Source organism: Vombatus ursinus, unplaced genomic scaffold, assembly GCF_900497805.2.
Source record: "Vombatus ursinus unplaced genomic scaffold, bare-nosed wombat genome assembly UNPS02014801.1, whole genome shotgun sequence".
In the NCBI taxonomy this organism is placed as follows: domain Eukaryota; kingdom Metazoa; phylum Chordata; class Mammalia; order Diprotodontia; family Vombatidae; genus Vombatus; species Vombatus ursinus.
The window spans coordinates 24,772,157-24,799,189 of record NW_020954579.1 but is presented as its reverse complement, the minus strand read 5'-3'; the positions used below and the strand labels follow the sequence as shown (position 1 = coordinate 24,799,189).

Genomic DNA, 27,033 nt, shown 5'->3' with positions numbered 1-27,033 from the left:
AGAATGAAAAAATATTGTCAAAAGCTAGTGGAATCATGACAAATCATGGAAAACACATGATTAAAACCAAGAGGGCCGCATTGCATATTCATTAATTTTTTTAAAAATGAAGAATTATAAGGTTTTTTGTTGCTAAGTCATTTCAGTCATACCCAACTCTTCATGACCACATCTTTGGGGTTTCCTTGCCAAAGATTCTGGAGTGGTTTGCCATTTCTTTCTCCAACTCATTTTACAGATGAGGAAATGGAGGCAGACAGGGTTAAGTGACTTGTCTAGAGTCATATAGCTAGTAAGGGGTGAAGGGCAGATTTGAACTCAGGAAGATCAGTCTTCCTGATTCCAGGCCCAGGATTCTATCTACTGCATCACCTAGCTGTCCCATAAGGTTTATTATATGTCAATAAATTTATTTTGCTTTGTCCCAGTTAATTTGCCTATCACCTGTAACTCTTCCCTTTACAAATAAAAGCCCTTCCTTGTAATATGTAAGTTCTGAACTTAATGCCAAATTATGTAAAACAAGTGATTACAGCAAAAGGAAATATTGCAAATTAAAACTTTTTGAGGATGTAAAATTTGTAAGGTTTATTATGTGAGTCAATAAAATTAATTATTTTACATGGTTTTGGCTAATTTGCATGACACTGTAACCCTCTATCTCCTCCCCAAAAAGCAAATGCCCTTCTGTATAACAAATACTACAAAATAGTCCTATAAAACAAATCCGCATATTGGCCATGTCAGAAAATGCATGTTTCATTCTTCACCTCTAGTACATTATTTCTCTGCCAAAGGATAGAGAGTATGACTCATCTTCAGTCTTCTGGATTTGTAATTGGTGATTTAATTGATCATAGCTATTAATTCTTTTATAAATGTTGTCCTTTACAATATTGTAGTCATTATATAAATAGTCATTCTGGTTCTGCTTATTTAACTCTTCATCAGTTCATAAAAGTCCTCCCAAGTTTCTCTGAATCCATCCGTAATAACACTCCATTACATTAATATGCTAAAATTTTTCCAGTTACTTCCCAAATGATGGGCGTCTACTTTGCTTCTCTAGTTTTTTACTACAACAAAAAAGATTATTATAAATATTTTTGCCTATGTAGATCCTTTTTCTCATTCTCTGATCACTTTAGGGAAGAGGGCAGTAAGGAAATGAATGGTATATGCCTACTAGTAAATGGTATCACAGGGTCAAAGTGTATGAGTAGTTTAGTGATTTGGGAGGTATAGTTCCAAGTTGGTTTTTGGAATGGTTGGACCACTTCACTACTCTACCAACAGAGCATTAGTGTGTCTGTCCTCTTATAACCCCTCTAGAAACTGTTATTTTCTTTTTTTATTGGATTTGCCAATCTGGTGATTATGAGGAAGAATGTATATTCTCTTATTATTAGTGATTTAGAGCAATCGACGATTTGCTATACCCACAAAAAGAAGGAAAGTGTTTGTGGTACTGTAGAATTCGTGTATTATGAAAAGTGAATATTGTCTGAAATTAACTTTTTATTGAGATGTTAGCACAAAAGATCACAGGATTCTAGGGAATTACTAGCAAGAAAAAATGTTTTGCATGTTACCAATTTTACTTTGTGTACTGCATTTTATGGGTTATTTATCATGGTTACTATGTTAGGAAAAGTACATATTATCAGAATTACTGTTTTCTTATGAAGAATTGTATGCAGAAAAGAATATTTTCAGCAATTTCTAGTGAAAGATTACAATTCTTGCTGGTCATGGGAACCTAACCTCATATTTCCCATAGGTTCAATGTGTCAACATTCATGCTTTTTACTTTTGTACCATTTTCTAGGAATGTTACCCCTGTGAAAGTTGAGGATTGACTGTATATTATAGATATTGAACCTTATCAGAGAAATTTGTTGCAAAGATTCTTTCCCAATTAGCTGTTTCCTCTGTAATTCTAATAGTATTGATTTGTTTATACAAAAAATATAATTTTATATAATCAAAATTTTTCATTGTATTTATTGCAATCTTTTCTATCCTTTGTTTCATCAAAATTCTTCCCCTATCCATTTATAAAGATATATCCTCGGCTTTTCAAATTTGTTTGTGATATGATCTTTTAAATCTGGAATATATGTATGTATACATAAATATATATACATTTCATTGGGAGGTTATTGTGATAACATATAATGACATGTGATGGCATGTGATGGCCACCTAACTTAATTTCAGCCAGAGTGCTTTCCAGATTTCCCAGCAATTTTTGTCCAATAATGAGTTTTTTGTAGTTGGAGTCTGTGGGTTTATCACTGTGCTACTCTGTTCAAATGCTTTTGAGTTTTGTGTACCTAATCTGTACCACTGATAACTATTCTATTTTTTAACTAGTACCAAATAATTTTGGTACTGTTTGAGAACTGGTTCTCAATATATGTTTGAGAACATATATTCACTTCCTTCCCACCTTTTTATTTTATTTGAAATTCCTGGCCTTTTGTTTTTTCAGGTAAATTTTATTTTTTCTAACTCTATCAAGTAAGTCTTTTGATTGGTACTAGACTGAATCTATAAATTAATTTAGGTAATACTGTCATACCATATTATATTGGCATGACCTTAGGGCAATTAATAGTTGTCTAATTATTTATTTCTGACTGTATTTCCATAACGCATACTTTGTAGTTGTATTCAAATAATTCATGTGTCCTCTAAGTAAATTATCGTCATCTGCCAAAAAAAAAATAATTTGTTCCTCTTTGCCTAGGCTTATTCTCTCAATTTCTTTTTCTTGTCATAATAGTGGTGACAATAGACATCCTTGCTTTATACCTGATCTTATTGGAAAGACCTCTAGCACTTCTCAATTATGTGTAATGCTAATTCTTGGTTTCACATAGTTACTATTACCAAAGTAAAGAATGGTCCATGTATTTCAGTGTTGTTAAATGTTTGTTTTTTTAAAACATTAATGAGTATTGTAGTTTGTCAATTTTTTTCTGCATCTATTGACACAACAATGTGGTTTTTATTGTATTTGTTGTTAATATGATCTATTACATTGTAGTTTTCCTAATTCTGGACCTCTGCATATTTAGTATAAATACAACCTGATTATACTATCTAAACTTTTTAAATATGCTACTATGGCCTCTGTTATTTTATTCAATATTTTAGCACCAATATTCATTAGACATTAGTCTATAGTTTTCTTTCTCTGCTTTATCTCTGCCTGCTTAAGTACCAGGACCATATTTATCTTGTAGAAGAAGTTTGGTAGGATCCCTTCATTTCCTTTATTTTTTTTTTTAGGTGATTGGGGTTTAGTGACTTACTCAAGGTCACACAGCTAGTAAGTGTTGTGTTTGGTCTGAGGCCAGATTTGAACTCAAGTCCTCCTGACTTCCAGGCCGGTGCTCTACCCATTGTGCCACCTGGCTGCCCCGGTTTCCTTTATTTTTTAACAAACAATTTATGTAATGTGATAATTAATTGTTCTTTGTTGTTTTTGATATAATTCATTTATAAATCCATCTGTCCCAATGGTTTTTCCCTCTCTTTGGGAGCTTTTTTATGGATTATTCAAAACTTTTTGAGGTTGGATTATTTAAATTCTCCATTATTCTCTTAATCTTGGTATTTTATAACTATGTTTATAACTATTCATCAATTTTATTTGTTATCCATTGAGTTGACATATAATTGAGAAAAATAGTTTCTAATAATTTGATTTCCTCTTTATTTGTTGTGAGTTCTCCTTCTTAATTTTTGCTATTAGTCAATCTCATCTTTAAAAAGAGAAAAACTAGAACTGTTTATCTATTTCATTCAAGTTTCTTTGTTTTTAAGCTCCTACTACCAGCTTCTTTTCATGCCATTCTTAACTGGAAGAAGAAGTTTATTTAAATTTATTTTGGGTTCTTTTGCCATTAGTCTTCCGGGAGTTGTTTTAAGTTATGTGTTAGAATACATGAGGAAGAACTAAATTTCTCTACAACTTGCCACATAGCCATCTTAACTGGAAGTCTCAGCTCAACTTTCAAATATTCTGAACTAAGATCAGTTTGTATATAACTGTAATTAACAGGCACCAATGGCAATTAGATATTAATAGGCAACAGCAATTTATGGTAATTAACTAGCACCAATGGCAATCACGGGAGTATATAAACTAAGACTTGAACATTACATTAAGTTCTCATTTCTCCAGAAGAATGCCTACGCACTTTCATCAATCATACAAACACTGTGGCTGAATTGAGATATAAACCCAACCCCAAGATTTTGTGCAAAAACAAATTTCTTCTAGACTAGGCCAGTGGTTTTGAATCAACACGTATTTTTAGGCAGCTAAGGCATGTGGAAAAATGATTGTGCTTCTAACCTAAAGGTTAAGCACTTTGCCTACAGAGAGGTTAAAACCACATTGCGTATTCCGGGAGTCATGGGGAAGTCATCTGTACTTTGAGTGTGGTGTGGTAGGAAAAGGACTTAGAAGACAAGTTCAAATCTCAGTTGCAACACTTACTAACTGTGTGATCTGGGGATATATCACTTAACCTTGTGCCTCTTCATTTTCCTCATCTATAAAACGTGGGTAATAATATTTATACTACATAATCCATGAGGGTATTATAAAGAAAATTTTTATAAAGCTTCAAATAAATCTGAATCATTATTAGCACTGGAGATCAGTGCTAATGTGTAACCAAAGTCATAGAATTTTGATAAACAGGATGTGGCTTACAAATAAATCGCAAGGCATGTGGTCACACTAAAGAAGATATCCTAATGTCTACTACAATTATGATTACAGTTTTGGTTAAGTCCTTTTCATTTGATCAAATATTATATGGGGTATCATATATATTATTTTATTTAAATCCTGAGAGTGATGGAGATACAATAAAGAATTAAATCATATATATCAGCAGGAATTAGCCCCTTTGGCTTTATTCCTATTTGTATCTCATTTTTTTTAACCTGATCTTTAAGTTAAATAATGATAGTAATATTTGCTATTTAGGTAATGTCTTATACACATGATCTCATTTGACCCTCCCCTTGTGAGGTGGGTTATATAAATATTATCATTTTCATTTACAATTACATTTAATCATTTCATTATTTCATTATAAAGAAACTAGAATCCAAAAAATTTAAGTTATTTGCCTAAGGTCACACTTTGCGGGGAGGGGGCCATGGCAATTGGGGTTAAATGACTTGCCCAAGGTCACACAGCTAACAAGTGTCAAGTGTCTAGTCTGAGATCACATTTGAACTCAGGTCCTCCTGACTCCAGGGCCGGTGCTCTATCCACTGCACCACCTAGCTGCCCACCATGGTCACACTTCTTGAAAGTGGCTGAGCCAAGATTTAAACCCTTATGTTCAGGCTCCAAGTCGAATATTTTTTCCATTTAAACAGTGAGAAAACAAGAACTAAACTACTATCTAAGGTCTAATGAAATCTAATTGAAATAAGCTGTAGCCCTAATTTTTTTTTTCAAATCAGACAACGGGCCTAAAAATTATTTACAAGCTTCCCCCTTGTCTATTTGCTTTCCATTTAGTGCTACTGAATAGTGTGGGGAAAGGCTAGGGTGGAAAGTTATAACTCCCTTATAGACAGTTATCACTATTAGCCAGACAAGATCTTCCCAGACTAAGGATTTTTACTCACTTTGATGCCAAAAAGAAGGCACCACCATTTTCCATCCTAATAATACTGTGATATTGAGAAGATGAATGGCATTGTAGGTAAGAGCCTTAGAATCAGGAAGACCTGGGTCCCCCTACTATTTCTGTGATGCTGGTCAAGTCACTCTGAACCTTTCAGGACCAGGATAATTCTTTAATACTAGAAGTTATAGATGAGTTGCTGATCTTCAAGAGTACAGAGATCTTCTATGATGGGAGTTCTCTACCCCAATTAAATCATACGTCTAGATCCTCAAAAAAAACATGCTAACATGCTCTAAGAACTTGATTAGTCACTTTATGGCTGGCTCTGCAGGAATAAATAAAATCTGTTCCTATCTGCCCAGAAAACTTCCAGAGGTAAGAAGAAATCTGTCAAGTAGAATACTTAATTTTTTTTTAATTACTTAACTCTTTGGGAATCATGGTGTCCCTTAAAAGGATGTGAAAGGTACTATGGAGGTAATAACTAGGAAAGTTTCAGCCTCATCAAAGAGCACCTATCAGTGCTTATGAAAGTTAGACTCAAAGGTTTAGCTGTGATCATTTAAATGTGAATTGGATGTGTAACTGCAACACAAATATACCATGGTAAAATCTTCCCTTTCTGACACTTACTAGTTGGGAGACCATGGACAAATCACTTCATCTCTCTGAGTTTCGATTTCCTATCTGCAAAATGGGAATAAAATAGTATCTACTTGCAAGTCTATTATCAGGATCAAATAAGATGATGCACATAAAATTTTTGTAAACCTGAAAGCTCTGTGTACTGCCGTAGGAGGCAGTGGTTGTTCAAAACTGTCAGTCTTCAATAAAGGGTTAGGTGGCACAGTGGATAAAGCACCAGCCCTGGATTCAGGAGGACCTGATTTCAAATGCGGCCTCAGACACATAACACTTACTAGCTGTGTGACCCTGGACAAATCAGTTGACCCCATTGCCTAACCAAAAATAAAATAACATAAAAGGTTGGAAAACCACTTGCTAAGTGTATTATGGAGGAGTTTCCTTTTTAGTTATGGGTTGAACTACAGGTCTCTTTCAACTCTAATGTTCTGTGATTCTGAAATGTCTGCAGTTATTATTCAGAACCTTTTGTTGATGACTGTAAATGCATAATGACAACAGCCAATAGCCATCTTGATGACCCACTCTAAAATTAAAACTGGAAATGTAGCTGTACTCCAAAGACATTTTGGATTTTCCTTAAAGTAGCATCTTTGACATGGCCCAGTGCAGTCTGATCACTAGGGATCTACTCTACAATAAAAATTGGTAACGAAACTACAAAGGTTCTGACCCATGGGTTCAAGATGATCAATCTCAGAGTTGCCTAATCAGTCATAGGCCAAGTAGAACCAATTTTCCATCTTCCATCCCAACCTTATGTAACACTTCTGGCCACTCAGGTTGGGCAATGCCTTTAATGCCACCTCTGTGACCATGATGTGGTCACATGTGACTACATGTAGTGGGACATGACTTCTGATTAGCTAAGAGAACATTGCTCAGTAGCTGTGATGGTAATACCTAGATGAGTAAAGAAGGTACTTCTTCAGATGGTTGGAGGACTTCAAAAGAAGCAGTTGTTAAAGGCAAAAACAGGCTTTTGAATAGTGGGACCCTTGTCCCACCAGACATGTGAGGAATCTAGCTCCTTACCATATCCCTTGACTTCTAGCACCTGCAACCTTAGAGATTGTTAAGAGTGGACTCCCCTTGATGAAATAATTTTCTCTATTTTTGGTTGAGCTGAGATCTGATTTCACTACTAATTAAAGAGTTCATTTGACTCTCTTGCATATTCTTTGATCTATTCTAATATGTATAATTTACTCAATTTCTGCTTTTCATTTACTTTGATAAAGAAATACTCTAGCTTTTCATGATGGCTTTTTTCTAACTAGCATTTGGTGGAAGGGGGCTAAGGTGGCAAGAGTGAGCTGTATGATCAGGAAAAGTATCTTTTATTTTGAAATGTTTAGCATCATACCCCTAGACTACAGATATCTGAGGTGTGGTAGACAGATATAATCCTAACCTAATAACCCTCTTGGAGATAAAAAAAGAGAAGCTTGCAGCCAGTCATGACTCTCTTCTTGTTCCCCACAAAGCTGTAAATTACAGTTTCCCTTGAGAAAGGGGTGGAATAGATTCCGGATCAAATATCCATCCATACCATACATGAGCCAGCCATATCTTTATGCAAACACAGCCCAATCACTTACATTTTACACTTGTTTAAAACTTCATCTGCATGATTACAAAGTCAGTAACATACCCTCCAAGAGAGACAGATGATTTCACTGTAGATCTCATTAAAGCCTGTTGGTAGTACATGATCTGTAAGGGACAAAAATATTAGAAGATATCCATCCTCTCACCTCTCTGGATCACCTCTAATGGACTAGCAGTTCCCTCCCAAATCTTGGGTTCAGGGTGTCCTCATCAACACCAGAAGGTGTGCTGCCATGGTTGATGGGTGACTCCCAACTCCAAAATAAGTGATCTTTACCAACCTTTCATTTATTATTTAAAAGGCAAGACACTGATCAAAAAATGCTCTAGTAATTCCTAAACACAGAGATGGGAAACAGACTCTGAAGCATCATCTTCCTTCACATACTGTTGACAAACCCCAATAATTGAAAAAAAAATAGGAAGTAGTAATGCCTGACACTGACAATACCTTCACCACTTGCTGGTTCTAAAGTTGATATTAAACAATCTCTGTCCTCTTTCCCTTCTCTGTCCCAACCCCCATCAGCACAATCTGCTTCCCTGGCCAACATTGACCCTGGCACAAAAAAAACCTATGGTATGCCTCTGTAGGAAGCACTTCAGATCCAGGGATGACCATTAATAATTTCCTACCCTGGACAGACTCTGAAAGGGCCTATGGAGAGAGGTGAGGGAGGGAGGAGTAAAGAACAAGGGCTACAGTAGGATGGACAAAACACAAGACCCAATCCAATAGGTAGCAGTACAGCCTAGTTCAGGCCTTAGAAATCAAACCCCTAGAAAAGTCAATGTCTTTCAACAGATAGAAATGATAGAAATTCCAAAGTCTGTCAAATTTGTTGCATTATACAAAATTTAATCTTACTGGAATTTATTAATTACCTCTTTTCTGACCAAAGCAACTGTTATTTTCTGTAAAACAAAAATACAAAAATCATTAGGCAATTAACAAAATAACTTTATTTTTTAAAATGAGCTTATCTCTTATTTGAATAATTGAACATCTCCAACCCCAACCCAATCACAGAAGATCTGGATAACAAAAAGGTGATGTAGATCTGATCTGCCAATATCATGTTCCATTGCTCTAAGAGTACCATCAGTGAATCTCATGGTTAGGTATGAGTTGGTTTGACTCTACCACAATGTATATAGACGCACCTACAATATAGAACTTAGACAACCAATAGTATTAGCTTATATTTATACAGTGCTTTAAACCTTGGTGACAGTATTATAATCCCCACATTTCAGATGAGAAAACTGAGGCTCAGAGAAGTTGAATACACAAAATCAATACAGCTAGTAAGTGGCTGACTTCATATTTAAGTCTTCTGACTCTTAAGTCCTGTGCTTATACCAACCTGTTTAGTCAAAAGAGCTTTGAGCTTGAGTTTTCAGTATTTCTCTGTCTGTATATCTATCTACATATATTATGTAAATACATACATGTATATATGTATGCATATATGCTCATAAGGTTTTATATATGATTTATAAATATATGCATATATATGGATGCATTTAATTCTACGCTCTGTTAGATATATGTGAAGGTCAGTACAGTGTGACAGAGGGCCAGCTTTGGAGTGAAAGAAACCTGGGATCAATTCCTGCCTGTGGGATCTAGTGTGACCATGGGTCAGTCACTGAACTTCTTGGTGCCTTAGACAGTTATCTAAGATTAAAAAATGCAGGTGAACTGCTAATCTGAATTGGTAGATAAAATTGGAAGTTCCCTATATCAACGAAAACTTAAATTTGGGCCCTGCAAAAAAATTGATAAGTTGCTCTATATCAAGTCACCTTGACATACCTAGCTATACTGAATGAGTTTATTAATAGATTTATTCCTTAGGGATATGTAATGACTGGTTCTATATTATAGGATAAAAATGGAAATTTTCCCTAAAAAATAAACTTTATAATTTAAAGTCTCAAAAAATATATATCTGCTGTGAGCATTATCTTGAAGCTATGTTTAAACTAGAGTAGGTCTCATTAGATATCATCCACAAGATGGCACCATCCCCAAGAAGCAGTTTTTGCCCTAAAATAGCCAGATCAACTGCTTGGGTATAAACAATCAAAATTGTGAAGTAGGCTACTGCAAATTTCAGTCAAAATTAGAGCTTCTCAGAGAGAGGCCCTGAGGACCTTCTAACCTATGTCTCCCATTAAAATCAGCAAAGAACTCCTCTATGTCAAAAAGCTCTAGCCCTTTTCTTTCTTCCCAATCCAAGGCGGGGGGGGGCAATGCCACCCTTTCCCATTAAACATAAAGTTACTTTCAGGCCCATTTTCACAGGCCTAGTTTTTTTTTTCTTTTGTATTGTTTTGTGCTTTGACTCACAAGTTCTAGGATGAGCCTCAAAATTCAGGGACTCTAACATCTGTATTATTAAAACTAATTTAATTCTTACATCAATGATCGGTGACTTTATTAGGCTGGGGACTATTGTAACTTATTAGATAAGTGTTGAAGAATTGATTGAAGTTCAGTGACACTGTCTGGTGTTCTCTCTACTATACTATCCTACCTCTCAATTGAGTGCTTAACTAGTAATAAAACCACAACTCTGAAGAGCTTTGTTCTAGTTACCCTGAATTACTTCATCTGCAATCCTTAAAATGCTTAGCCCATTCTCCCAATCATGAAAATAAGTATTGGCTCACATGCTCAGGACCAGTAAAAAAAAAATTTCTAACAAGAATCATGAAACAGACTCCCTTTTCTACTTCATTTTTGTTTTTAACAAGGTTTGGGGGGAGGGGAGAAGAAGGTGGGAGAGGGATGATGTGTATTTGTTGCCTCACTTAAATCCAACTTGCTTGCAAGTCAGGACATCACCCTCCTGATGTCATTGGTCCTCAAGTGGAGGAACCTCCCTGCCCACCCTTTCCACTACTGGCTGCACCTTCAGTCATTTCCTTCGGCTTACTGGTCAAGGTGGCAAGGGTGGAATACTTCTTGCTTCCCATTGTCATTTCCAGGTTCTCTCTCTACCTCCAACACTCAGTAACTCTCCTCTTTAGGGGTTCACACTATTTGTATCTACCATCCAATCAAAATTCCAGTATCTATTATCTATATACCTCCAGATCATTCTCTTTTATACATCAACGAGCTCAATACCTGGCTCACAATTTTTCTCTCCTCTTCAACTGTTGCCCTCATAAGAAGAGGACTTCAACATACATATCGATTCTCCTTCAAATACCCTAACCATTCAGTTCTTCAACCTATTCATTTCCTATGACCCACCTCAGCTGCACACAAAGAGGGTCATAACCTCATTCATCAATGTACCACCTCCACATTCAAGAATTCTGAAATCCCCTTGTCTAACCATAATCAATTGGCTTTTCACCTCTCCCCTTGCCTTCTGTTACAAAACCCTACTCTTTTTCCACACTGTGACCTCCAATCCCTTGACCCCTCAATTCTCTCCTAGGCTATCTTCCTTACACTTAGCCACTCTCTCCTTTTTCCTCCATTTTGATCCCTTGATGAACCAATTCAACTCTATACTGTCCTCCTCTTTTGAATTCCTAGCCCCTAATCATTTTATGAATTATGCCTTGCCAAGCCTCAGCCTTGGCTCATACCCACCATTTGCTGCCTTCACTTATTCAACTATACACTTCACCTATATACCTATACACTTACTGCTGGATGAAAATGGGAAAAATCATGCAATTATTCTGACTGAGCCCACTACAGGTTTATATTACACAACCTCAACTGGGCCCTTGCTGCTGCTAGGCAATCCTACAATACCTCCCTTATCAACTAAACCACTCTCCATCCAAACCCTTTCATCCTTCCTCAAAACTCCTATGGCTTTTCCTTCCCCTACTCTCCCAGAGAAGAACTTTCCCTCTTATTTTAAAGAAAAAAAAATTAAGGCCATTTGCCATGAGCTTTCTCTTCTCCTCCCTTCCTCATCTCATATTACTCATATGCCTTCTGTCACTACCTGTTACTTCACACCTGTCTCACATGATGAGTCCTTACCAAGGCTAACCTAGAGAGGTTGCATGTTCAAATCATCCCATTCCTTCCTGTCTCCAATAAATTGCTCCCTCCATCATACCCACTCTATCACTTATTTTCAATTTCTCCCTATTTACTGACTCATACCTTATTGTCCACAAATATGGCCATGCCTCCCCCATCCTGAAAAAAAAAACCCTCACTCGATCTTTCCATCCCCACTCTCATCCTATAGCTCTTCTGTCCTTTGTGGCTGAACTCCTCACAAAGGCCATCTACAACAGGTGCTTCCACTTTTTCTCCTTTCACTCTCTTCTTAACCTCTTATAATCTAGCTTCTGACCTTATCATTTTACCAAAACTGCTCTCTCCAAAGTTACCAGTGATCTCTTAGTTGTCAAATCCAATGGCTTTTTCTTAGTCTTCATTCTCCTTAACCTCTCTGCAGTCTTTTTATACTGTTGCTCACTCTCTCCTTTCTTCTCTCAAGGTTCATGTCAGGTATTGTGCTAGGTGCTGGGGATATACAAAGAGGCACTCTTCGTAATTTTCTCTTTGTTCTCCTATTTGACCACTCCTCTGTCTCCTTTGCTGAATCTTCATCTATATAACTTCCTCTAACCATAGGTTCCCCAGAGGGTTCTGTCTTGGACTCTCTTCTCTTCACCTTCTATACTACTTTACTTGGTGGTCTCATCAGTTCCAATGGATTTAATAACCATCTCCACACTAATAATTCTCAAATCTACATATCCTGCCCTATCCTCTCTGCTGACTTCCAATCCCACATCTCCAACTGCTCTTCAGACATCTTGAATTGAATGGCTAGTAGACATCCTAAACTCAACATGTCCAAAATGGAACCCATTATCTTTCCCTCTAAACCCAACGTCTTCCTTATTATTATGGAGGACACCACCATTGTCCCAGTCCCTCAGGCTCACAATCTAGGAGTCATTCTCAACTTCTCACTATATATAACCCCCTCATATCCAATTTGTTGCCAAGGCCTATCAATTTCACCATTGCAACAACTCTCAATTATGTCCCCTTCTCTTTTCTGATGCTGCTGCCACTCTAGTTCAGGCCCTTATCACCTCATAGCTAGACTATTTCAATAGCCTGCTGGTGGGTCTGTCTGTCCCTAGCCTCTTCAATCCATTCACCCACTAAAGTGATTTTCCTAAAGCATAGACTGGACCAAGTCACCCACCTGCTCAATAAACTCCAGTGGCTCCCTGTTGCCTACAGGGTCAAATACAAAATACCTTACTTGGCATTTAAAGCCCTTCATAACATACCCCACCTAGCCTTTCCAGTCTTCTTGTACCTTTCTCCTATCATGTACTCTTCAGTCCAGTGAAATTGGCCTCCTTGCTGTTCCACAAATAAGACACTCTATCTCCAGGCTCCAGGAATTTTCTCCGGCTGTCCCCCCATGCCTAGAATACTGTCCCTCTTCATCTCTGCTTCCTGCCTTCCCTGGCCTCCTTTAAGTCCCAACTAAAATCCCATCTCCAACAGGAACCTTTCCCAAGCTCTCTTAATTCTAATGCAGTCTCTGTTAATTATTTCCTATTTGTCCTGCCTGTAACTCCATTAGATTTTGAGGGCAAAGGACTTTAGGGCAGGGATTGTCTTTGGCCTTTCTGTATATCCCCAGCACTTAGCACAGTACCTGGCATGAAATAGGTGCTTAAAATTTTTTTATTGAATAATTGATTGAATGTGGGAAGAGTCAACATAAATTACTAAGCCAGATAACATTTTTTGTAGTCAACAATTTTTTGAAAACAATATACAAGGTTGACCTACACTACCTAATAATTCAGTTATTTTATCATGATTATCAGGGCCTGTCATCATTATACATTTGAAATTTCATTATGCTGTACATATTTCAGCAGTTAGCAAAGCACCTGGAACACGTTGGTCTTGTTGAGTCATTTCAGATATGTCCGACTCTCCATGACCCCATTTGGTTTTTTCTTGGCAAAGATACTGGAACAGTTTGCCATTCTTTCTCCAGCTCATTTTACAAATGAGGAACTAAGGCAAACAGGGTTAAATGACTTACCCAGGGTCATATAGCTAGTAAATGTCTGAGGCTATATTTGAACTCAGATCCTCCTGACTCCAGGGCCAGTACTCTATCCACTGAGCCACTTGCCTGAAACATAGTAGGCACTTGATAAATATTTACTGACTGAAAAGAATGGAGATATTTGCAGTGGATTTATATATAGACTTAAAAGATATTGAATTCTCCTAACAAGGTGTGATTGGTCATATCCAGGTAAGAATTTGGATCTATCTGCTGTTCAAAAAAAGAGCCATATTTTTTTACAGATCTAGATTGTTGATCCATTAGAGACAAAATAGAAGTGCGATATACTTTCTTCAAATGAATTCCTCCTCACCCAGCTGAGAGAAGCTTATATGCCAAGGAAAAGAATAATCCTGTTTCTTAGGAAGCAATAAAATCAAACAAATACAGAAAAAGTGGTTATTTCCCTAGAATCTCAAGAATTATGTGAATGGCAATTGGGGCAAATGTTCCCAAACTAACAGTACCGTCATGGGGAAAAGATATCATATGCTGCCAGGGGTATAAATTTCATACATACTCCCACAAAAATGCCAAAGATAGAAATATCAGCATTCTCCTTAAATGAATGAACTATGGTGTTAGGGAAGCATATTTTTTTAATCTCCTTTTTAGTTTCTCTAGGAATATTAAAAAAATACTATTTCTCCAAACTAAGACCTTTTCCATACCTTCCCCTTTAGGAAAACAGTAAGAACAAAGTCTAGGGTGTCCTCCTTTGAAGCCTGAATAAAGGTAATAACCAAACTTAACTCTTGTCTAGGTGGAATCACTGCCTTCTTACCCACCTGGAGTGATTGGTGCCATGACCCACATAAGGACAGCGTATTCTCTATTGAAATTCAAGGTTTAGATATTGATCCCAAGAAGGAACTCTTAAGGGGGAAATGACAGAAGGAAATGAACGGTCAATATCCAAGAATGTTAACCCCAAACTGTATTTTAATATATTATAATATATTATGATCATTTCCGTATTCAAGATTCCAGTCAATGTCACCTGAGATCTTTTTGGGGCAGAGGGCCATGCAGCCAGACATTGGGGACTATGCCAGTTTGGACATCTCTCTCTCTCTCTCTCTCTCTCTCAGTTAGAAATGACTTGAAGAGCATTAAATAAAATTGTTTATTGTTAGTATTAGTATATTTTTCCTTTGACAATCCTATAACCAAAAGAGAACAGCAAATATTTCAGTGAATCTTCAATGTGCCTTAGTTTTAATACAGACATATCACCAAGCAGCTACACTTGTGAGTCAACAGCACTACTGTCTCAAGTGATATAAAATGAAAATAATTTTCTATTCTAGTTCATGTTGGCCCAATACTTTTGTTTCCATGACCATAATCTGCTTAATCAGAGGCTTTTGCAAAATGAGCAGCAAAAACAGTATGTACTTCATTTGATTTTGTTACTCTGATAAGGTTTTGCATCTGGGATTGTTTTTGTTTGGTTTGGTGTAGTGCGGGCTTTTTGGGTAGTTGTATGTATGTGCTTGTTTGTTTTTTAATGTCCTATATTAACAAACATCTCCTGAGTATTTTGTAAGTAACACAAGTCCATCATTTGCAACAACTCCCCTCCCTCCCTCAGTTTAGGTCATTGGTATTTATTTCTTTGCTTTAAAAAAAAATCTGGTCATGTTTATGTTAGTAAGTTTGTGTTAACTTGTGTGCAGTGGAGAGTTTTTTATCCCTTTCTAAATGACCTCATCAGACCTACATCCCACAAAATTTAAAGCTAAAAAAGGTTGTCCCAAGAAAACCTCAATGTTGATCAGAGAATATTACCCTGTCTTAATTTGTATGCACAAGACGACAAGCTAAAAGAAATTAAGACTTCAGTTCTGGGAATCAGACATTCTTCCCCAAAGCATATGACTTCCACCCACATGCACACACCTTTCATAATGAGTCATTTTCTAGAGGCCTTTAAAAGCTCATGTGTTTTCTTCTTCAAAGAGGTTCCAGAAGGTAGAATAAGGCAAATCCTCTAAAACCTTCTGCCAAAATGCATCAATCTAAACAGGAAGCGGCAACGCTATCTATGTACTCATGCTGATACCATCACTTCCTGGCCCATTGTCAGGAAAGACCAGACATGCCCTCTAACAGCATTAGTCCCCAAATCTTAGGCTATTTAGGAATATGGCATTTTACATTTTTATTTTGGTCGGGAGCTGTGATTTCTTTGATGCTAGGAACTCCCAGCCTGAAAACTCCTCCATTTTGCAAATTGACCACTCAGCTATAATTTATAATCTTGGAGAGTTGCCCAGGGTACTGAGAGACTGAGTGGTTTTCCTATGTTCACACAGCTAGTATGTGTCTGAGTTTGGACTTGAACTCAGATCTTCCTGACTCCAGGATAAGCTCTCTATCCACTATACTATATGGATATATTTATTACATAAAAGACATATTTAGGTATTTTTATATCATCTCATGGGCAGCTAGGTGTTGCAGTGGATAGAGTGCTGGGTCTGGAGTCAGGAAGACCTTGTTTAAAGTTCAAATTAGAGTTCAAATCTGACCTCAGACACTTACTAGCTGTGTGATCCTGGGCAAGTCACTGAACCCTGTTTGCCTCAGTTCCTCATCTGTCAAATGAGCTGGAGAAGGGAATGGCAAAGCACTCCAGTATCTTTGCCAAAAAAGCCCCAAATCGGGTCACAAGGAGTTGGACACAAATGAACAACAACATATATTATTTCATATGTCTTGGGCCGCATTCACTTAGTCTGCTAAGTCAGCCCTCACTGAAATTAAGGGAAGTTTAAAAGAAAGTGGTACACCTGGCTGAGCTACTTTTCTTTCCTGCTATTCTAGACAAGATCAGGTAGATTCACCTAGAAGAAGGAGCCCTTGAACTATCTTGGGTGTACTTCCATTCCCAACGGCTACTTAGATCCAAGGCCCAAGTCATTAGGCATATATAGTAACCACCATTCAAAAAAGAAAAAAAAAAAGTAAAGGTACAGCATCCCCCAAAAGATTTGATATCCTATAGATTTCCTTCTTCTACTGAAGTAGTGGTTGCCTCTTTTTAGTCAGCTGCCTCCATTTTAACAGGCTTCCTTTTTTACAGACTCTTTCCAGGAGGGGCCCAAAGATGAGTAGAAACAATTTCATCCACTTAAAGTTTTTACTCGTTTTGGAAATTTTCTCTTTCTTATAATCAAGCTATTTCATATGTACTAGAAACCAATGTCTAAGTCAAATCAGACCAAATCAGAAACCTCTTTCATTTTTCCCAATGCTCTTTTCTTCTTACAATAAGATAGTTTAACACAGATAGGGTAAGATCATAGAACACGGAAATGGCTTTATAGGTTGTCTTACTTCAATACCCTTCAAAATTTTTTTGAGGAAACTGAGGCCCAGTGAAATGAAATGACTTGCACACTGTCACAGAGGTGGCAGTGACCTGATCCCAGGTCCTATCCCTCTAAATCCAGTCATCTTTCCACAGTATCACATGGTATAGATACACAGTCAAACCAAATCATAGTCTAAGACACGGCAAATACAATGAAACATTTCATAAATCCTCATCTCCATCTCTACTTCCCCTTAGTGGCTGCTTTTGATAGGCATGCTGAAGTTGAGAGTGAAAAGAGGGTGGAAGGCAAGGTTCCAGGACTACGGAAGGCATACAGCTTGCAGAATTAACAGCTCTCATCCTCCTACCGAACGACAGACTGAGACCATCACAAGAAGTAACAGTACAGAAATGGGAGAAAAATAGCTGGTGGGAAAGAAAGAGAAAGAGAGAAAGAGAGAGAAAATGGGTAAACAAAAAAGAAAACATGGCACAGTTCAAACATTAACATAACTAATGCAGCTCTCAGCTCAACCTCTCTTCACAGAAGCTAGTTTTGCTGACATTCAGGTGAGAATAAGCTGAAAAGAATATCCTACATATATGTCTCACTACAATTTTTTTTATTTTTTAATCTTATTTAATATTTTATTTTTCCCAATTATATGTAAAAACAATTTTAACATTCTTTTTTTTTTCAAATTTTGAGTTCCAAATTCTTTTCTTCCCCTTCTTCCCCCGTCATTGAGAAGGCAAGCAATTTGACATAGGTTATACATGCATAGTCATGCAAAACACATTTCCATGTAAGTCATTCTGTGAAAGAAAACACACACAAAAAAAAAACAAGAAAAATAAAGTAAAGTAAAAGTATGTTCGATCTGCATTCAGGCTCTACCAGTTCTTTCCCTGGAGATGGACAGCACCTTTCATCATAAGTCCTATAGAACTGATGTGGATCATTGCATTGCTGAGAATAGCTAAGTCATTCACAGTTGATCATCATACAATATTGCTGTTACGGTGTACAATGTTCTCCTAGTTCTGCTTATTTAATTTTGCATCAGTTCATGTGAGTCTTTCCATGTTTTTCTGAGAATATCTTGCTCATTATTTCTTAAAGCACAATAGTTTTCCACCACAATCATATGCAACAACTTGTTCAGCCATTCCCCAGTTGATGGACATCCCCTCAATTTCCAATTCTTTGCCACCACAACAAGAGCTACTATAAATATTTTTGTACACATAGGTCCTTTTCCTTTTTGTTTTTTATCGCTTTGGGATACAGATGTAGTAGTGGTGTTGCTTGGTCAAAGGTTATACATGGTTTTATCGCCCTTTGGTATAAGTCCAAATTAAGCACTGTCATTTTGAAGGAAATATTTTTTTAAGTGATAGATGCAATCTTTCCCAGACAGTGGATGATTATCACTGAAAGATACCTCTTCAGTGGGAGGAAGAAGAAGAGCAGGGAGGGGGAGAGACAAGATACGTAATACCTTTCCACATTTCTCAGAGACTCCTGTGGTCTTATCTCCCAAGGTAAAACATTTCAATATGTCCTTGCTGCCTTCCCTACAGAAAATGCCTTGATTCCACTCTGGAACACCCTTAAACTCTCTGAGCAAGAGACTAGATTAGTTGGCTTCTTAGGGTTCTGTCCAGTTTTAACATCAAAGCACAGGGGTCAAGGTAATCATAGCAAGAGGGTAGATAGTACTATACCTGAGATTTCATTCACATTAGGATGAGGGGAATGCAATTCCTCCCTGATTCAACTGATATAGTCATAGAATATAATCACACAAGATGAGGTTTCAATGCATATACAAAATATGTCCACATTCTGATCCCTTTGTGAAGTGAGAACATCCCTCTAATTAAGTCAAGAAAAGAACATACTATTGACTAAGAAAACAAATTAGCCTTTAAATAAGCATTAAATAGCTAGGGCCAGAGGAGCATGAGTCAGTCAAAGCTCCAAATAGTGGTAGAATAATACTTCTGGGTGTGGAGGATGGAAGAATTTCTCTCCATCTCCCCTTTCCTCTTAGGTCCTGTTATCTGTAAGTATTGTGTAAGAGACTCTATTCAGAGTTCAAGAATTGGAGCAGATTGTGGAGGAAATCCCTGGGCCTGTACTAGAGGACAACAAGGAGAGGGAATGGATTTTCTTAATTCCTACTCTCCCCCATCAGTCATGTCATTGGAGCTATTAGATCAGAAACATACACAGAAGATCCACACAGTCACCCAAGAAAGGAAGAAGCTTTAAGGAACCAGTCCTTGAAATAAAGAGTAATCTAAGGGAAAGAGTAGATCCTGGGAACCCTGCACCCCCAGCAGAGACCAAAGAAAGCTATGTTAAGGTTCTACATATAGAGAGAAAGAACTTCCAGAAGCCAGGATGACAAGAGCTATCAGTTGCCTTTGTCATGTTGTTGAGGTTTAGAAGTTTAGGGGTGCTGAGATCCCAAAATCACAACACACAGGTCCTGCCCGAATGAATTCGACCCATGCCTTCTTCCAGCCAAGGACAAGGTTTATTAGAACATCAATTGGGGGGAGGGGTCAGGGAGAGAGAGAGATTTAAAGAATCCGCCTTATTGTCCAGACTCTTAAGGAATCTAAGCATTTATATTGCTAATGCAAACAGGACAGATCTTAAGAATCTGAGCACCTTAATGGAGACAAGATGAACCTTATATACAGAAAGATTATGGGAGGGATCTAGGAGTGGCCAAGTAGTTTGGGGTAACTAGAGGAGGGATCTGGGAGAAGGAGGTCTAGGGAGGATCTTGATGGGAGTAGGCAGTAGGCTGGGGTGACTGGAGGAGGGATCTAAATAGGATCAAGAATGGGAAGTAGATGGGGGCCAGGCTAGGTTAAGGATAACAGAGAATTGGGAGATTGGATATAGGTGATAATGAAGGACAAATTGATAGGATTATAGCCTCAGGCAAATGCTAGAGACTTCCTTGACCAAGTGGGAGAGTTCAAGAGGTCCAAGCCCTAGGACCCGGGAGACAAATGGGACCCAAATTCTTTTTGGGTAAGGGGCAAAGGTCTTGGTTTGGGCTCAGTCCCCATTGATGTGTTTATCCTACATATATGTCCTCACTATAATCATATTCTACGTGTGAGTCAATTCTCCCCAGAAATGCTTTGTGTATTTGTGGGAGAATGAGCTCCAGATTTACAGAGGGAGCATTTTGCATCTACTAGTGTTACTATCCATCAGTAAATGCCTTTGATAAGAACTAATAAATTACAACTGGCTGACGATTAATGGGGAGCACACCACTGTGGGCTATACTCCTATAGGAGCAGCCAAATAAATGGTTATAGATAAAGCCCAAGGGTAACAGCTGCCCTCCAAGGAATGAACCCTCAAGTTCCAGTGTGAGTTGGGAGAGCTTTGACTTTAATTCTAGGAGTTAAAAATACTTTGTTATTTATAGAACAGATCTTCACTGACATTTTCTTTTATTCTCTTCTTGAGAACACTCTTACTTCTCTTCCAAGTTTTAGCTTTTGTGAATCTTTATAAAACACAATGGCCCAAATTCTTAGAGCACTGCGAAGTTACATGATTTGCCCAGCATGTGTCAGTTGGTAACTGATCAATACAGTGATGCACCACAACTCCAAAGGATTCATGATATAAACTCAGATAGAGAAATGATGGTCTCAGAGTACAGATGGAAGCATATTTTTTAATTCTTTCTTTATTTTCCTTAGTTGTTTGTTTTATTTTGGTTTGGTTTTTTTGGTTTTTGTTTGTTTGTTTTGGAACATGGCTAATGCAGAAATATGTTTTGTATACATACAAAATACATACAAAATATGTATAAACAGTCTCTCTGATAAGGGTCTCATTTCTAAAATATATACAGAATTAAGTCAAATTTATAACAATACAAGCCATTCCCCAATTGATAAGTGGTCAAAGGATATGAACAGACAGCTCTCAGATGAAGAAATTAAAGTCATTTATAGTCATATGAAAAAATGCTCTAAATCACTATTGATTAAAGAAATGCAAATCAAAACAACACTGAGGTACCACATCACACCTATCAGAATGGCCAACACGACAAAACAGGAAAATGATAAATTTTGGAGAAGATGTGGGAAAATTGGAACACTAATGCATTATTGGAGTTGTAAAATGATCCAACCATTTTGGAGAGCAATTTGGAACTATGCCCAAAGGGCTATAAAAATGTGCATACCCTTTGACCCAGCAATAGCACTTCTAGGGCTATATCCCAAAGAGATCATAAAAATGGGAAAAGGACCTACATGTACAAAAATATTCATAGCAGCTCTTTTCATGGTGGCAAAGAATTGGAAATTGAGAGGATGCCCATCAATTGGGGAATGGCTGAGCAAGTTGTGGTATATGAATGTGATGGAATGCTATTGTGCTATAAGAAATGATGAACAGGATGACTTCAGAAAAACCTGGAAAGACTTGTATGGTCTGATGCTGAGTGAAGTGAGCAGAACCAAGAGAACTTTGTACACAATAACAGTCACGTTATGTGATGACTAATATTGATAAACTTAACCCTTCCTGGCAATACAAGGATCTAAGACATCTCCAGAGGCCTTGTGATAGAAAATGCTATCCACACCCAAAGAAAGAACTATGGAAGCTGAATTGTTATTTTTTTTCTCTTCTGTTGAGTTTTGTTTCCTCTTTCTGATGGTTCCTCCTATTGGTTTTAATTTCTACTTACAACATAAAAAATGTATAATGGGTATATGTATAATATAATATGTATAATATATGTATATAATATGTATAATATATATGTATAATGGGTATCCCATTTCTTGCCTTCTCCATGGGTGGGGAAAAGGATGGAGGAAGGGAGAGAACTTGGAACTGAAAAATAAAATAATGTGAAATAAAAATAAAATCAAATAAGAAATGAACTTGAACCCATCTTGCTGGCTCTGAAGTCAGGATTCTATCAACTATGTCATGTTGCATCCCAATCACACCAAATTAGGAATAGTAATAATAACTCACATTTCTCTAAGACCTCAGGATTCACAAAGCACTTTCCGTATGTAGTGGGACATTTAGAAACCAGCTTCTTTGGGTAGAAGAAAAGACTTAATGCCTATTTGTAAAACTCTGGAAAAAACTAGGGTGTCTGCCCCAGTAAACACCAATCCACTCCTCCCACATTCTAAAGGAAGGAGAGGGAAAATCTTTTAAGAAGGAACAAGCAATGTGCACAGGCTTGAACTGAGTATTCACACAGAAAAACTGCCTGTTTTGTCTTTGTGTTTTGCTTTCAGTTTGGCAATTTAGAGTTCAAACTGGCCATTCTAGAGAAAGGCTTAAAGAGTCCCTGATGTCACCAAGTTTTTCTAAGACTATATTACATTATTTTGTATTTGGAAACAGTGTGGTATAATGGATAGGGCAATTCCTCCTAATCTGATCCTCAATCATGAGCTGCCAACATCTTAATGTTGGAGCACCATGGGTGTTCTCTGGTGCTTTTCTCTTGAACTCATCTAGAGCACTAAGCCAAAAGCAAAACCTGAACTCAAAGAGCTTGCGCTGTCAAGCCAGCCTGCAGATCCAACCTCCACATGCGTGCCCACCTCTTGGTCCTTCTACAGGGGCTTCCCATCTCCTTTTCTTCAGGGAAGGGTCTTTTTTTTCTGAGTCATTGATAGCCTCGCTATATTCAGAGGCTCAAGAAGACATGAAACCTTTACTTCTGCCTACAGAATCTATTCTCAAATCTAACCACAAAATAAACAAGAAAGAAGTTAAGGAGATCAATAGAATTTTAGAAAAGCTGAATATGGTTGACCTCTGGAGAAAACTGAATGGGGACAGAAAGGAATATACCTTTTTCTTGGCAGTACCTGGCACCTACACAAAAATTGACCATGTACTAGGGCATAAAAACTTCACAATCCAATGCAGAAAAGCAGAAATATTAAATGCATCCTTTTCAGAATCTGCTCTCCAAATATCCTACTACCTTTACAATTCTGTAAGTAGGTAGTGTAAATATTATTATCCCCATTTTACAGTTGGGAAACCCAAGGCTCTAGAAGGCCAATGACTTGCCTATAGTCACAGAACCTCTAAGGGAAGGATCTGTAGCATCCTATCCACTATACCACACTGCCTGCATATATAAAACACAAAATAGTCCTAGAAAAGCTCTATGACAGCAAAGACTATCTTTTATCTAAACCTTGCACCTCTTCCAGTGCCCTGCACAGTATTTTTCATATATTGTAGAGACTTAATTAAGGAATTTTAACTTAATCACATCATGGACACAGATAATTATTTATTATTACTTTTTATTTTACCTCTTGGTCCTTAGATTTCATTCATCTTATTAGGAGAAGTGTTATAATTACTACCTCCTGACCTCCCCCTCCTCAAAACCAGAGAGAACTTCAGAGCTGTCAGTTATCCATGAAAAAGCAAAGCTTCAACCCCAGTAGAGCATTTTATTCAGTGATTCAGTTTCCATAACAAAGCTTACAAGGACACTGCAATTATCTGCTATCTGACAAAGAACAGTGACAAGCGCTGCTATGAAAACAGAATGTGAAATATTGAGATAGTTTGGGGTAGCAAAGAAATGATTACCTTTGGTTCCTGAGATCAAAAGGTTTCTACCACATTTTTCTTCCTTAGGTTCAATTCTCATCTTATCTAATCTATGGAAATAATTGGTCAGTCTGTATGCCCCCACTCTAATTCAAGGACTTGAGGTATTTATTTGTAAGGTGAAAATAGGGAGAGAAAAAAATAGGGCCACTACCTTAATGGGCACTGTCTCATGAGCAGGCTGAATACAGTTGGGAGTTACCAAAATCCAGCTCCAGTTCAGTTTTCAGGACATGTAAGTATGATCCTTTTTTTGACTTGAATATTTCTCTATGGCAGACAAACATGTTTGGGGATCATATATTTCCTTATTTTACATATCCCTTTATATATTAATAATTAAAGAATCATTGAACAAGGTGGGGAAAAGGTATATAGGTATGGAGGTTATGCCAGCTGGACAGAGTGCTATACCTGGAGTCAGGAAGACTTAAGTTCAAATCTAGCCTCAAGCTAGAAACTGTATGACTAATACAGTCATCTATGAAATGAGGGTAATAATAGCACCTACCTCTTGTGGTTGTTGTGAGAATAAAATGAGGTAATATTTGTAAAGTGCTTTGCAAACCTTAAAGTGATATACAAATGCTAGCTATTAAATTCTAGCAATGGAAACAACAGGTGACACAGTGGATAGATTGTTGAATTTGAGCTCAAGAAGACCTGAACTGAAACCTGCTTTAGACATTTATTAGCTATATGACCCTGAATAAGTCACTTAATCTCTTTCAGTCTCAGTTTCCTTATCTGCAAAGTAGAGATAATCATTTCCCTTAACTCACAGGGTTGTTGTGAGGACAATATGAGATAAAATATGTAAAATGCTTTACACATCTCAAAGCACTATATAAATGCTATAAATAACATTACTACCACTACCACTATAACTACTACTATCACTACCACTACTACTACAACCACTACCACAACCACTACCACTACCACTACCAAAACCGCCACCACCACCACCAACACTACTACTACTACCACTACTACTATCACTACTATCACCACCACCACCACCACCACCATTACTACCACTACTACTACTACTATAGGAATAACTCCATACCCTCTATATCTATCTATATACTTTGAAAACTAAATTGGGATTGGATTTTGGTAACCCCCAGTTGTATTCAGCCTGCTCATGAGACGTGTCCACTGAGTTAGTGGCCCTATTTGTACCTTGCAAACAATAACTAAGAGGTTCCTGGCCAGAGATGGACAGTGCCTAACAAAACCCAGCAAGAATGTATTTACTGGGTATTTTGTTAATCTGATCAAAAGGGCTTTAGGAATAAGATTGCCTATGCATATCCCCCAAGTTAGATACCCAAGAAGGACCTGCAAAGAATCAATCAATCAAGAAATATTTATTAAGCACCTAGTATGTGCTAGGCACTATGCTGAGCCAAGGAAGAAGTATAGCAGTTGAGAAAGTCAGAATTTCACAGGAGAAAAAAAGTCCAAGAAAGAAGCTAGCAGTAAAGTTCATGGCCTCAAATATCCCTTCACAAATGCCCAAAGGGTAGGCAATAAACAAGAAGAACTAGAAGTCACACTGCAAGGAGGCAAATTTGACTTTCTATCTCTGTTCTCTGCCAAGGAGAATGACCTTAGGACTAGAAATGACAGCACAAAAATTACTAATAGGGAATTGGTATCTAAGATAAATAAGAAAGCTCCTAGCTGTCCTTGATGAATTCAAAGGACCTGGCCCAGTTGAACTATATCCTCAGGTACTGAAAGGACTGTCAGATAGGATTGCTGAGCCACTATCAGTGATATCTGAAAAAAAAAAAAACCACGAAAAACAAGAAAGATACTACAAAATAGAAGAAGGGCAGGTGTTTTCCCAGTTTGCAAAAACAAGCAAAAAATACAGTCTACAAACTATGAACTGGTAAACTTAATTCTGATTCCTGGGAAAATTCTAGAAGGGGTCATTAAAGAAATGGCTGGTGAATGTCCAGAAAGAGAAATATTGATTATAAAGAGCCAGCTTTACTTCTTCAAAAGCAGGTCACAGGACATGCTAATCTACTCTCATTTCCTTTTTTTGACAGGATTACTAAACTAGAAGATGAGAGGAATCTTGAGGATACTGTTTGCTGATATTTTAGCGAAACTTTAATAGAACATCTCATACTATTCATGTGGAGAGGATGGAGAAATATGGATTAGATTATCTTGAATTAGATGGACTCAATTGGTCACACAGCCAGGTTCAAAGAGTAGTTGTTAATGGTTCAATGTCAATGTGACATAATACCCCTAGTGGAATACCAACAGGATCTGTGCCAGACCCTATGCTGTTCAACATTTTGACCAGTGACTTAGACAAAGGGATAGATGGTATGCTCATCAAATTATCAGATGACACAAAGATGGGAATGATAGCTAAGACAGGGGATGGCAGGGTCAGATTCCAAAAGGATCTCTCTTGACAGGCTAGAGCATTGAGATGAATCTAATAAGATGAAATTCAGTACGGAAAAATGTCAAGGGGAAAAATGTCAAGGCTTACACTTGGGTACAAAAAAAAAAAAGAAGTACAAGATGTGGGAGGCATGGACAAAGAGCAGCTTGTCTAGAAAAGAAAACTGAACTCATTATCTCTCCCTCCCTCCCCCAAAAAAAATCCTCACTCTCTTCCTAACTTCCCCATTCCTATTAAGGGCACCACCATCTTCCCAGTCACCCAGGCTTGCAGCCTAGGTATCATTCTACACTTATTCTCTCTCTTACCCCTCCCCTTATATCCAATCCTGTCCAATCTACCTTCATAAAATCTCTAGTATACTTTCCCTTTTCTCTTCTGACATTATTACCACCCTAGTACAAACCCTTCTTAACTCAAACCTGGATTTTTGCAACAAACTGCCGGGTGGTCCCCCCATCTCATCTCTCCCCACTCCAGTCCATTCTCTATTCAGCCATCAAACCAATTTACCTAAAACACAGGTCTGCCCTGTGTTTACCTAAAACACATGTCATCCCCTACTCAAT

General features: G+C 37.5%; 1 protein-coding gene across 1 annotated transcript in view; it reads right to left on the bottom strand.

Moving 5' to 3' along the window:
• Positions 1–27,033, bottom strand: part of RGS9 (regulator of G protein signaling 9) — a 106,040-nt gene that overhangs the window by 26,318 nt on the left and 52,689 nt on the right. The window contains exons 10-11 of the mRNA XM_027873136.1: positions 8,811–8,840; positions 7,969–8,030 (exon numbers count right to left, since the gene is read on the bottom strand). Coding sequence (XP_027728937.1) covers positions 7,969–8,030; positions 8,811–8,840 — 92 coding nt within the window. The remainder of the gene's footprint in view (positions 1–7,968; positions 8,031–8,810; positions 8,841–27,033) is intronic.